The following is a 13948-nucleotide window of genomic DNA, read 5'->3' on the forward strand; positions in this document are numbered from 1 at the left end:
TAGGTTTTGCGTGGCAGCCATTTTGAAATTTAAGATGGCTGCCAGAATGACCTTGAATGAAATATTGTAGTTCATTGTAAAGATTTTGAATTCTGAGAGTCTGGGTATGGTTCTAATGTAAAATATGACAATTATGTAATTTTTAAGATCCCATACAATATTTGACCTTGAATGACCATAAATGACCTTAAATGACCTATTTGTGGCAATCTGACCAGGTCAAAAATGGTATGATTGTATTCCTTGACCATATAAAAATAGTTTCAGACATTAGAATTATAATTCCAAGTGGTTTAGAAGCGGAGATATAGATAAACATAGGTTTTATTAGGCGGCCATTTTGAAATCCAAGATGGCCACCATAATGACCTCGGATGAGGTGGTTCCTACCAAAAATTGAATGCTATGACCATAAGGAGCATGTAAAAAAAAATTGGTGCTTTTGTCCGGAACGTCCACATCCATCTGCTAAGCTGCCGGACTATTATTAATCTTTGACCTTTGTTGATAGTTGTTGACATTTTTTTTTATCAGTTGTAAAGACATTTAATTGCTTGAGTACACACACACACACACACGTGATCGTTCCGTAAATGTCGTTAGTGGACATGGCCCATGGGCGGGGGTGTGGGGGTAGTTTTTTTTTTATATATTTTATTTTCACATTTTTTAATAATATTAAATTTATTCAAAATCAACAATTACAATTAAAGACATTTTGTTAACAAAGACAAATACCACTCTCCTCAAAGTACAGAAATTTGTCTTTGAATAAGTGTGAAACTAATACAAAACACACTTTTTTTTATTTTATATAATTGTTTAAAATTATTTATAGAAACTTTAAAAAATTCATGACCGAATACATTAAATAGAACAAGCTTCTCTTCTTTTGACAATTTGCTCTTAATTTCTTTTCACAAGGGCTATATTTAATGGCTACACGGGCCGCCTATTAAGAACCAAAGGCCATAGGCTACCATAACGCATTGCATCCTATCGATGTACTGTAATGACAGGCAATTAAAAAGACATCGATGAACAAAATTCATTAAATTATATACTTACATAACTTTAATTAATTAATAATTCGTTAATTACTTTCAGTTAAAAGTAAAATGTCAACTTATATACCACAATAAATGTACAATTTACTAACAGATAAGTAATAATCACAACCTGATACACAATCTTCTAACCCAAAATATTGCTTTCATCAATATACAATATCACAATTACATAAAACTATATGGTTCATAATAATCATCAATACTTTCATTATTTTAAAATAGGCCTACAACTTAATCTATGTGATCAAATAAATAAAATGCAGTTTCATCATCTGAGACACGATTGATCAGTATTTTGTTCGCTTGAAGAATTATGTGTATATAGGTTGGTGTCTTTTAAACGTAAACTAAACCTAAAGGTAAACCCTACTCTATTACACCTGCAAGATTGACTTCCAAATATGTTACACTACATGAAAGGCAGACGTTATTTCTCTAAGATATTAGATGATTTGGTGAGTTTAAGATATCATTTGCATCTATAGATGATATTCCACAATACTAGACATCCCAGGTGAGCAATCATTAATAATAATTTAAAAAAAAACTATCACATGCAGTCAGGATGTAGAACGTGGAAGTGGCACAGTGTCTCTCAGACAGGTTGTGGTTCGAATCTCCTGCTTTCTTAAAAAAAATAACTATACGTCTGCTTGTCTGTCACTAATCAAGAGTATAAATGGGTATCTCTGGTAGGATGTTGTCGCATTGAATGCATCGGTTTGTGCACAATACACTGCAGTATCTCAAGGTTATGTAATCCCTATGCAAAAAGATGCAAATGAGCCGGTTTTCCAACAGTGACCACATGTAATAACGTTTTATTCTTTTGATCAAAAGGCAACGGAACTAGAGGGAGGGAGGAAGATGTGTGATGATGCATTAAAGAGCATGGCACATTTTAGGCGGGAGTGGGAAAAGATGGGATAGACATAATGGAGTTGGTTGTTACGAGACGAGACGTATGGTAATACCGTTAATACCAGGAAGAGCCACCTCCTGATATGTTGTGCTGAATGAGGGTGCGTAACATTAGAGTTTAATAGGTGTGATATGCAATGGCGTATCTAGAAGTCTTGAAATGGGGGTGCTGATAGTGGGGGGAGGCGCGAAGGTGAAGTGGGTGCTCAATGATCAGTTGAGGGGCGCTAATTCGCAAAATAAGGTGATTTTAAGTGATTTTTAACGATTAGGGGTGGGGGACGGTCCCCCCCCCCCCTCGCGCATCCCATAGATACGCCACTGGTGACATGGAGAGGTGGAATATATTTCAATATATTGTAGAATTTTGGTCACGGACAATACACTTGGATAAGATGTGAACACGTTCAAATTATACAGTAGTAAGCACAACTCACCTTAAAAGAAAATACTATACAAAACATGACGTAGTATCATGAATGAGGTGTGTCTCAATGTGAATGCTAACATCATCAAAGTGACGTCACCACAATTGTTATTTATTTTCATTTTGGCTTGATGATAATAATTACAATGTTTGGCTGTGTAAATTTAATAGGGAATCTTCAGAAATAAACAATTTCACAACACTGCGCATTGCAGCTCTAAGTCGCGTCTCAAACGAGAAATACAGGTGTTTTTTTTCTACGTAATCAACATAAGCACTGCGTTCCGAATCTGTTATTCGAGGGCGCTTCGGGTGCCTATAATTGACTATAAGCCAAATAAGTTCTAGGTATTCACATCAATACTTCTCGTTGTCGACAGTCAACTTCTGATTAAATGTGGGTTCACCGCATACCGTTACCGGATTTTTGGTACAACCACTATTAACACAAACGTATCGGTTCATAACCTATTTGATCCCAGAAATCACAGATGCTCTCTTGGAAATCTGTTTCAACTTTACTCCATGGTGTTTTAAAGTGCATATATGCCCATTTATCTGCCGATGTATAGGGTAGCCATTTTGTCAGATAATCACGTTTATTCGACAACTGTTGGTTTGGATCGCCAGAATGAGCAAAGTTTGCCCAGTACTTAACCATATCATCTGCGAGATTTAACTCATAATTGGTGTATTTATAACCGGCAAGTGTAGCATCGTGGAAAACAAAAGGTAAATCAGAAGAGTGGCAGACGTGACCTCGGCAGAATGAAAATTTACCCCATGCATCTTTAAAAGAAAAAGCGTGATCAAAAATGTACGAATATAAGACAGGCACACTTTGCTTTACCATTTCTCTGGTAATGTTCCTCGTAGAACACGTAAATGCGTAGTCAGTTAACAATCGCGCGAGTAAATTACGATTATCAGCCCCTGGGTAGGGGACGTATCGAAGTAGAACTCTATATGTATCCTGACGAAATAAAGCAAGGAACACCTCCACACTTTTCAAAACTGAAACCCTACTTGTAAAGGCCTTATAGACAAATAACCTGCCCTCTTCGGTGAGAGAGCCTACAATTAGCGGCTTTTGTTGGAAAATACCTAGTCGCACTGCATCCATGGGAGACTTGGGAATCAGATCTCCACCAACTGTTGGTCCCCATGCTTCAAACAATTGTAGCGGATTAGACAGGTCAAGGAGTATTTTGAGCGCCGCTTTCTTCTGTGCTTGGACGATGTCGTCTGCAGTACAACGCCGCATACAGGCAACATCTCTGAGAGGACACCCTAGATATGCAGCTAAGTAATCACTTAAATACAAAGCACTTGTGTGCTTTCTAAAAGGAAGAGTGAATGGATTACTCTGGACGATGGCACGATGGAAGAGGTGGCTACTTGAATTGGAGACCAGATGAAGGCTGACAGATTGAGCACCAGCACTCTGGCCAAACAACGTCACCTAAGATGAAAATTAATATGAATAGTGTCAAATGGCATAGTATCATAATATGGAACACACACAAAACTGATATATTTCAAGAATTATTCTACAGTGTCCTAAACAAATAAAAATAAAAATAAAATACTAATTATCACAATTTGATTATAGATCAATAATTCAACAGGAACAATGTTAAAAACAATTTTCAACACAATGTTTGCCTAGTGCTATGCTCGTGGTACACCACGTACATAGTTCTGGAAAGAACTATTGTTTTGTTGAGAATGTCTTGGCGCTTCGATTGGGCTGCTTCAATCATAGAGGTATACAATTTTATACCTCCATGCTTCAATCGTCATCAGGGCATTACTAAGGATACCTTAAGATATTATTCTTCTGATGCCGATTGACGCAATTCAGTCGAAATGGCGAGATACTCTCAACAAAACAATAGTTCTCCTACCATGGTGCTATACTAAATTGTGGTCGACTTTTTTTAAATACTATTTATCCTTCCATTGGACACCACGTTTGTACAAGCTCTTTGAGCTTTTTATGGTTGTCCATTTCATCTTTTTATTATATTATATATTCTATCGCTATTTTAACATTTCTATGATGAATAAATTGAATTGAACCTAAAAATTCAGTGGTGACTTTATAAACAGTATTAGAGTCGCATTCTGTAAAAAAAAAATACATATAATGTGCTTCTCTCCGACTAATTGTATTCTTTTCCCAGGCGGATAGGGAGGGGAGCTGTGACCCCTGGGCCACACTGGCGGCACTACTGTTTCCATGCCCATATCAATACATCCGATGATTGTTTTTTTTTCGCTCATAGCCCTATTTTACCCACACCAATCTGGGGAGGGGGTGCAGACGGTGCAATCGCACCCCCTAAATTGTATTAAGAAAAATAATTGTTGTATTGTCTTGTTGTAAATTATCGGTATTGGTAGATTTTTAATGTATGAAAGTGCAATTTTTCGGACACCTGGTCCTTATTCTCAAAATGTTTTCATCCGTCAGTCCCAACCATGGTGGGGTTGAGGTGGTGTGGACTCTCACGCAAACCCTACTTCAAAATCCTGCATCCGCCCCAGCCAATGCAATAAGGAGTAAATAGCCTAACACATGAACTGTGCAGACAGGTTTCAGATCATGGAAGCAGTTGTTAAATGCACGCACCTTGTCAGGGTCGCCACCAAAATTTCCGATGTTTTCCTGAATAAACTGCAGGGCAAATTGCTGGTCCATAAAACCGAAGTTACCGTCTATACCATTTCCAAACACAGCAAACCCCAATGCTCCTGTGAAAAAATACTATGTTTGCTATTTGACAAATGATAATACTGTATTCAACTCTAGTTCAAGATGCATCTTTAACATAAAAAATGAAAGCAATTAGCAGATTGAAAATGACGTAAATACAATGATCAGGTGACATTCATATTAAATTTTGTACAAATCATATTCTAAATATCGTATTTGTGCACTACAGTATACGGTATTGTAAAAGGACAGTAGTACATATTTCAATGTGGAAGTGATTAGTGCCCCGGTATTCAACGCCCGCCCCGAGGGCCAAGTCCGGCCCGCTAAAGGTTTTGATCTGGCCCGCGCAACACTGCTAAAAATAAATAATTTTCCCGCCGATTTTTAGAAAAAGATTTTCTGTTTATAGAAACACCTCCTAGGCACCCCTACTCTAGCATTGTTTTCAAGAGTGTGGCTTTTTCTGAGTGTAGCTCACCGTATCTAGTGTCTAAGAGTGCCATTTCCTACCATCTAGAGGTGCCATAATCATAAATTTTCTTGCCTCAGCCCCAACCATGGTGGGGCTGAGGCAGCCCCAACCATGGTGGGGCTGAGGCAGCCCCAACCATGGTGGGGCTGAGGTGGTAGTTTCACCCTATCTGTGAAAGTTCTTCACTGGTCCCTTCTATTTCGAATCCACCGCTATAGAAGAAAATGTGTGGGGCTGACATAGAAAAAAATGGAAGTACTGTACACAATTTATGTCGACCCGCCTCTTGTCTCAACATATTGGAACTGGCCCCAACATAAAAAGGTTAAATACCCGGGAACTAGTGGTAAAAAAAAAAACCACTCTGGAGCGATCTGTTACCTATTGCACGTAAAATAATACAGTAATATATGGTTACGATTAAATTTCAAATTGATTAAAGTCAGACACCGTTGCTCAGTTTTTGATCAAACTACTTTTTTCTGTCTTAGAAAAATCAGTTCTACAACATATCAATTTTTTTTTCTCCGGAGCCTGACTTTAAACAATTATACAGTAATATATTAATATTTTGTGAAAGGAATAGGCCTACCACTCCATCTTATGAACCTATTCATAATTTACAGAGTGTCTGTTTTTCTAGTAGTGGATATTATTTGACATGTTGATGGATTTAAACAATTTATGCAAAGAAATTTACTATTAAAACGATTACTACTTTTAACCTTTTGCATAATCAGTGATTTTGTTAGCATATTTATATAAAATTATAAAAATAAAAAACAACTAGATTTAAGTTAAATAAATATACAGATATACAGGGAAGATTGATAGTTTATTAAAATCAAAACGTCCCCAGCGTACCGGGGCATTTTCTGAAGATGAGGGGGTGAAAGACTTGTTTTCTAGTGCAATGTTTTATTGAGACAAAATAACACTCTACTACCTACGATCAATTTGGTATAGACTAGATTTAATATTCATGTGCATATTATAATTAAGATTTATATCATTTTACCAACAAAACTCACCTAGTCTATAGCTAATGGTCACTACAACCGTTTCTGTCATATTCGATATAAACCTGCCGTCATATATTCTAGCACCAATTCCACCATCAACAAAGCTTCCGCCGTGGATGAACACCATGACGGGAAACCCTGAAGTCGGATTTGCGTTTACAGGTGTGAAGATATTCAAATAAAGACAGTCTTCACTGAACTGCAATACAAATGAATTTATTTAAATGAATAGATAAAACCACGGTATGACAAGTGTAATTGACGAGTTTGCACAATAGGAAGGACCAGATCTATACACCTGATTATTGTTGTTACCGTTGTCGTGCCTTTACCGTTATAGTTATAGTTATCGTTACATCAGTTATTGGTTATTAATAATAATAATAATAATAATAATAATAATAATAATAATAATAATAATAATAATAATAATAATATGTTATATTTATATAGCGCTTAATGCCATGCTTAATTACCATCATTATCATTATCTTCATCATCATCATCATCATCATCATCATTATCATCATCACCATCATCGTTATCATTATCATTATCATTGTTTCACCACATTTCTGTGTTTTTAATATATCCTGGTTGTATCCGGGGGTTGTTAACAACTCGTGTTGAGCACTTTTCTTTTGTTTATTGTGTTTATTAATGCTTGCGGTACCGTACACCACGTATATAGTTCTGAAAAGAACTGTTGTTGGTTGAGAATATCGTTTCGATTGAATTGCTTCTATCGTCTTCAGGAGAATAATATCTGCAGAAATTCCAAACAGGGAAATAGGCTTACTTATAATATGTTTGTGGTAGTGAGACTTGCTGCTGATTGGTTGAAAACTAAACAATAGCTAAGACTACGTATGAAAAAGCAATACAAAAGCCAAAATTCACAATCTGTGTAAAAGGGTGGGGCGTGGCTAGGAAGCCACAGTGGCGTTGTTCTAGCTTGGTGAAAAGAAAGCGGGGAAAAGTTTTGCATTGGTTTAGGTCAGATTAAACATGGACAACAAAATATCGCTGAAGACAAAACCGATATCTTGTCTCTGTTTGTGTTTGTGAATTTCAGCTTCTCTGAAAAAAAGAAAGAAAAAGAAAAAAATGAATGCCCAGAACGCCTCAAATTTCCGGGTGGTCTAGAACACAAAAAATTCGTGGGGCCATGCCCCCGCACCCCTTGGATAGTGTTGTCTCGATCGGCCCAACTTTCGGCCCCTCTTTTGGACATCTGTTGATCCGCCCCTGGTGCTGTTGTGTGTGGGAGTGCATGACTATAGTTGACTTTTGTTGTTCCCCTCTCTTGACATGGCCTTGGTGTTCCTTGATCCTGGTACGGAGATCACGTCCTGTTTCACCAATGTAAACCTTTCCGTATTCGCATGGAATCCGATAAACTCCTGGCTACTCTGTGCTGATGGTTTATCCTTGTGTGTTTGAAGAGTCCTGGATAGTTTGTAGGGTGCACTATGAAAAACTTCATTATCGGCTTGTTGTAGAATACGTTAAATACGGTGTGATAGCTGTCCCAAATATGGTAAACATACAGACTTTCTAGATTCCGTATCATCTTGGCTATTTCTGCGTTTATATAATTGAAATCTTTCATGTGATAACCGTTCAGTTTCAGGGCTTGCTTGTGACGTGCTGCAATTCTTGCTGGATAGAGCCGCAGTCACTGATGCTGTGTGAGTATGTTGCAAACTCCTTTCTTATTAGATGGATGGTGAAACGAGCGTTTGTTTAAATATCTGTCGGTGTGAGTTGGTTTGCGATAAACTGAATTAATAAAATCCCTGTATTCTGCTTGGTGACCAAAACATCAAAAAATTAACGAGCGATTGTGTTCTTCTTCCATAGCAAACATGATTGCTTCGTGCTGAGAATTCAGTTGATCTAGAGAACTATCTAGGTACACCTTTCTGTGCTGCCAAATGATGAATGTGTCATCGACGTATGTTTTGGTTGTCGGGTGGCGGAATGAAGAGACTGTACCACCAACTATATATAAGAATTTAGATCCGACTAAAGCACCTGAACTTTCACACCCATCATGCGTATTATTGAAGCACTACTCTTTGCTGCAAGGAAAATAATATAGATCAACATTATACGCCCTCTTCTTATCAGCAACTGACGAAAGGTCAGATCTCCGAAGAGATGCTTTTTTTTAATATAAATAATGATATGAAAGAGACAAACTCTATACCGTTTTGCGGCAATGCTGAAAATAGGCCTATAAATCAATGCTAAACGTTAAAGAAGATTAATCCTTGAATGTGAAAAAATAGGTAATATATATATATATATATATATATATATATATATATATATATATATATATATATATATATATATATATAATATATGTTTTTATATATATATATATATATATATAATATTTGATATATGGAAAAGATGGTGAAATGACAATGACTTGGTATACTTAAAAACACAATATATATGTACATATATATATATATGTATATATATATATATAAATCATCAAAGAAATGTTTATTTATATTATATTCAATTATATATATATAAAAAATATAAATCATCAAAGGTACATATACTTTTGTTGTTTAATAATGACATGATGAAACACCGTAGGCTACCCTGTAGCTTTTCAACGAATAAAGTCCTATGAAAAATCATTTTGTAATAAAATGCCTCCGACGGGATTCGAACCTGCGACCTCTCGCTGACAAGGCGAGCGTCATAACCACTAGACCACGAAGGTTTCATGGTTGAACAGGTCCAAATACCCGTCGGGAACATTGTATTACACAATGCTATGCCTCAAGAGGGCGTTCGGCCAGATAAATCTGAAAATACGGCTAGAAATACTGTCGTATATTATATATGATATTGAAGGAACATTGACCTAATGATCGATCTATTGGTCTTTGTTTTGTAAACACCCATATAGGGTGTCTATGGAAGAAAGACCCTTAAAAATTTCACAGACAGACGGCCAACAAATTTCGTAATTTTGATTTAGTGGCTTATTATCATCAAAATAAAAGAGAAAAAATAGGGGTCTTCGTTTTTATGTCTTCGGTTTTCGTTTTATAGACACCCCTCCTTCGGATTCTATTTCCTATAGTGTACTCAAAACCTGACTATAATAACCTTTATCTGAGCCTGAGACAGCTATATTAAGCAACAGTTGATTTTATATTCGTAAGAATAATTCTTCAACAAAAAAGTTACTAATCGGTTGTCTGAAAGGGATAGAGAGGTTATGCGTGAGATTAATATAATAAGATTATATTTATATATAAGGAAATCATGAGTGTTGGGTTAAGTAAACAAATGTGTAATGTTTGAAACAGTACTAAAACTGAGACAAGTATAAAGTTATATTTAGTTGTCTCAGGCTCAGTTAAAGGAACAATTGATTTATATTCATATCTTTAACAAAAAAGTTATTAATCGGTTGTCTAAAAAAAAGAAATTCTCTTGGTGAGATTCGAACCTCCCACCTCTTGCTACCAAGACAAACATCTTAATTATTAGACCAATAGAACTAGTGGATTAAGTAACATATACCAATTCCTCCATGCACATACTCTTCCTTTGCGAATAATGAAAATTGCCTATACCATAAAACTATAGACTAGGTATCCAAATACTAAATTAATATAATAATATAATATATATTATATTTAATATATAGTATCCTAAACCATTACCGTGTATTACCCGTCTACTCAAAACCATCGCTATCCGGTTTGCTACCGGTATCTAAATATAAGTGATTGGCCATGATTTTATTGAAACTTCAACTTAAACACAAACACCATTGTTAAATTCGATAGTGTGGCTTTCGATACTGTTCGATTTCCCTCAATCGACAATGTGGTTCAACATTTCGTAATTTTACATTCTTTGTGATAGTTCAGTGATTGGAATGTTTTATTGTTTTATATCGTTTGATATTATTTCTATCGTGTAGAATAATTCTATCGTGCACACAAGATAATGTATTATAGATTAATAATTGTGTTTTACCATCAGAGCTCAAGAGCGAGAAAGCTAGTCGACAGTAGCTTAAATAATATCTGTATACCAATGCTGTAGCTAAACATTGTGGGACAATTTCAGGGTGGACCCACTTTACGCGTAAATTCTATAATGTGGACCCATTTTCTTAAAAGTTGTCCCATTTTATGAATAATCTGGACACATTTTCTTAAAAATTGACCCATTTTACGCAAAATATGAGAATTCTAGACCCATTTTCTTAAAAGTTGAACCATTTTACACAAAATAGGAGAAATCTCGACCCATTTTTAAAAGAATTGTGTTGGACTGTCCCAACTGTTTCAAAAGCTGGCTACGGCATTGCTGAATACATAACTGCAGGTAGGCCTATATAATAGAATCATTCGTGATTATAATATAGTGGAAACTATCGTAACAAAAGTAGTTCAACTTACTGTATCGGGGCAGCCATTTGGTGGTTGGTCACACACTTGAGGGCACCCGGGGGGAAGGTGGTCAGCGTGTATAGTGTAGGGTTCCCATGATCGGGGTTTTACTGGTAGTCGCCACCTCTCTGGTGGAGCAGCATATGGAATACCATAGAATAAGATAGTTTTGTCAGTCTTAAAACCCTCAACTTTTCCATAGTTCGTTTGGACGACTATGTTTGAAGATACCAACACGCATGATATTGTAAGGTGAAAAGCCAATGCCCACACTCGTAGTAGTAGAGTTTGCATGACGACAAAGGGTTGATTCCGTAGATTACGCCAAGTAGTCTTAACATCAGTTAGTAGAGTAATAAAGTCTTTTGACCTTGGATAGGAAATTGCGTGCTCAGAATCGTAGGATTGAAGTTTTGAATAAGCCGGAAGAGATTGATCAACACTTTCTCTATCGACGGATAATTATCACTTTTGAAGTTGGAGATACGCTTAATACGATTAATAATAATAATAATAATAATAATAATAATAATAATAATAATATTAATAATAATAACAATAACAATAATAATGATGATGATGATGATGATGAGGAGGAAGAGGATGATGATGATGATGATGATGATGATGATGATGATGATGATGATGATGATGACGACGACGATGACGACGACGACGACGATGATGATGATGATGATGAGAATGGTAATAATAATAATAATAATAATAATAATAATAATAATAATAATAACTCATCATGCTCTAAGGCTCCAAATTATTATTACCCCGGTCATTGTATTAAACACGTATACAGAACATATACTCAGCAGTGGCGGATCCAGGAATTAAAAAGTAGAGGGGCCCAGGGTGGTACTTTCACAGATGGAGAATCTATACCATCATGATGGGGCTGAGGTAAGACAAGTTGTGATTGTGGCACCTCTAGATGACCGGAAATTTAAATATAAATCTCTTTATATCTTGATTATTTTTTTATTTTCACAATTTGGGGGAGGGATCTACTTCCCCTTGAATCCGCCACTGCCTAGCTCTATCGTTGCAAAATTTAATCAGCGCATTCTAAAACCCTACCAGGTACCCACATAATACTACTTCTGGAGGAGAGAAGCAATGCAAATAACCCTCGACCTCGAAGTTTTGGATGGTACTGCACATCAACTTGTGGCTTACCTTGATAAAAACATAAGCATATCTGACGAAATATTGGTTTTCTCCCGATAATTTGTTACATGGCATGACCATGACGTGGTAATCGTTTCCATGTATATATGTACATATATATATATATATATATATGTATATATATATATGTATATATATATATATGTATATATATATATAGGCCTATATATAAATCATCAAAGAAAGAGAGGTATATATATATACCTTTCTTTCTTTGATGATATATATATATAGGCCTATATGTAATGTATGTATATGTATGTATAATGCTGGCGAACTCTCATCTTATCCCGTCTTCATAACTACTGCATACCATGACTACAGAAATTGCAGAACTCTGCCTCCAGTCTTATATTCATGGTCCGACCACCTGCACATACATCTCCACTTCGTTTTCAACTACACTGGTTGCCTGTACGCATGAGGATATCATTCAATTATTACTGATGGTCTTTAAGTCACTACATAACATGTGTCCACAATAAATCACTGACTGCTTGGTCGTCGCAAGTGCGCGCACGACGCGCTCTTCATCATCTGTGCAATTCAGTTTGCAAGAAGCGAATTGGTGATACATCGTTTCCAGTCGTTGCAGCTACGTTGTGGAATCAATTGCCTGAGACTGCAAAGTGTTGCACATCTTTAGACACTGTACATTTAAACGTACTCTTAAAACGAATCTTTTTAACTTATTTCAATGATTGGCTTTGTATTAATGTCTTCTAACTAATGGTCTGCATTATCTTCTGTGAGCCACCATCTCGGTCACCGTCTGTCCACCCGGTCGTCTGTGACAGGGCAATGTGCTTCCCGTTCCTTTGCCCGGTAATCTGGGTAGAGGTCCGGGACTGCACCTGAACATATTTTGCATATTGTTTTGCTATTTAAATGTACCGATATTTTTAATCAAAATAAAATAGTTATAAATAGCTTGTATTTTTAAAGCAGATTTAAGATTCATTTTTGTAAAATACAAGCGCTTTTTAACTGCGAGGAAAAGGCGCTATATAAATTACCATTATTATTATAAGCAAAAAGGAACTATAGAACGAATCACAAATATAATCAGCAGAGTGCTCAATGGTAAACCAGAGCGGATAAGAAATAGAAATCGAGATCAAAGACAATAGTTTTGATTAGACATTTTATTATTTCCTGTATTTAGATTCGTACCACACACATCTTGTGACACTTTCATGAGATACATGAAAAACAATTGATTAAGACATAATAAGCATTGTAGTCTTTTGAAAAGCAATAATGTTTATATAACTAAGGTCTGATAAACAACAATCGAACAAAAGGAGATATTACATCAGTAATATCTCCTTGGAAACAGTGAAAAAAATAGAAAGTTTTTAAGACAAAGGTTTTATGATATATTTTATTTTCGACAGCTTTTACTATATATTATATATATGTATATACATATTATATATATTATATATATATTATATTATATCAATTCAATATATTATAGGGGCCTATCAAATAAAAGACAATTATAAAAACAAAATATTTGATTTTCGAACGTTTCTATGGCGGCCATCTTTTTGAAATTATGTTTATTGGACTCAGAGAGTCCAAAAAACATATGATTAGAACAAAATTTATCATTTTTCATAGATGAGATGTGAAATTATACTGAAGTATTTGAACTTTTTACAAT

The 13948-nt window shown here is 35.6% G+C and overlaps 1 protein-coding gene across 1 annotated transcript; it reads right to left on the reverse strand.

Moving 5' to 3' along the window:
• Positions 1–1067: 1067 nt before the first annotated feature.
• Positions 1068–11370, reverse strand: LOC117119916 (cAMP-regulated D2 protein-like). Its single transcript, XM_033264895.1, has 4 exons — positions 11086–11370; positions 6644–6833; positions 5054–5175; positions 1068–3880 (listed from the first exon to the last, which is right to left on the reverse strand). The coding sequence occupies exons 1-4, from the start codon at positions 11368–11370 to the stop codon at positions 2861–2863; spliced, it is 1617 nt and encodes a 538-aa protein (XP_033120786.1). The 3' UTR covers positions 1068–2860.
• Between the last annotated feature and the right edge of the window lie 2578 nt (positions 11371–13948).

Source organism: Anneissia japonica, unplaced genomic scaffold, assembly GCF_011630105.1.
Source record: "Anneissia japonica isolate Jap-2015-1 unplaced genomic scaffold, ASM1163010v1 scaffold288112_len223158_cov157, whole genome shotgun sequence".
Lineage (NCBI taxonomy): Eukaryota > Metazoa > Echinodermata > Crinoidea > Comatulida > Comatulidae > Anneissia > Anneissia japonica.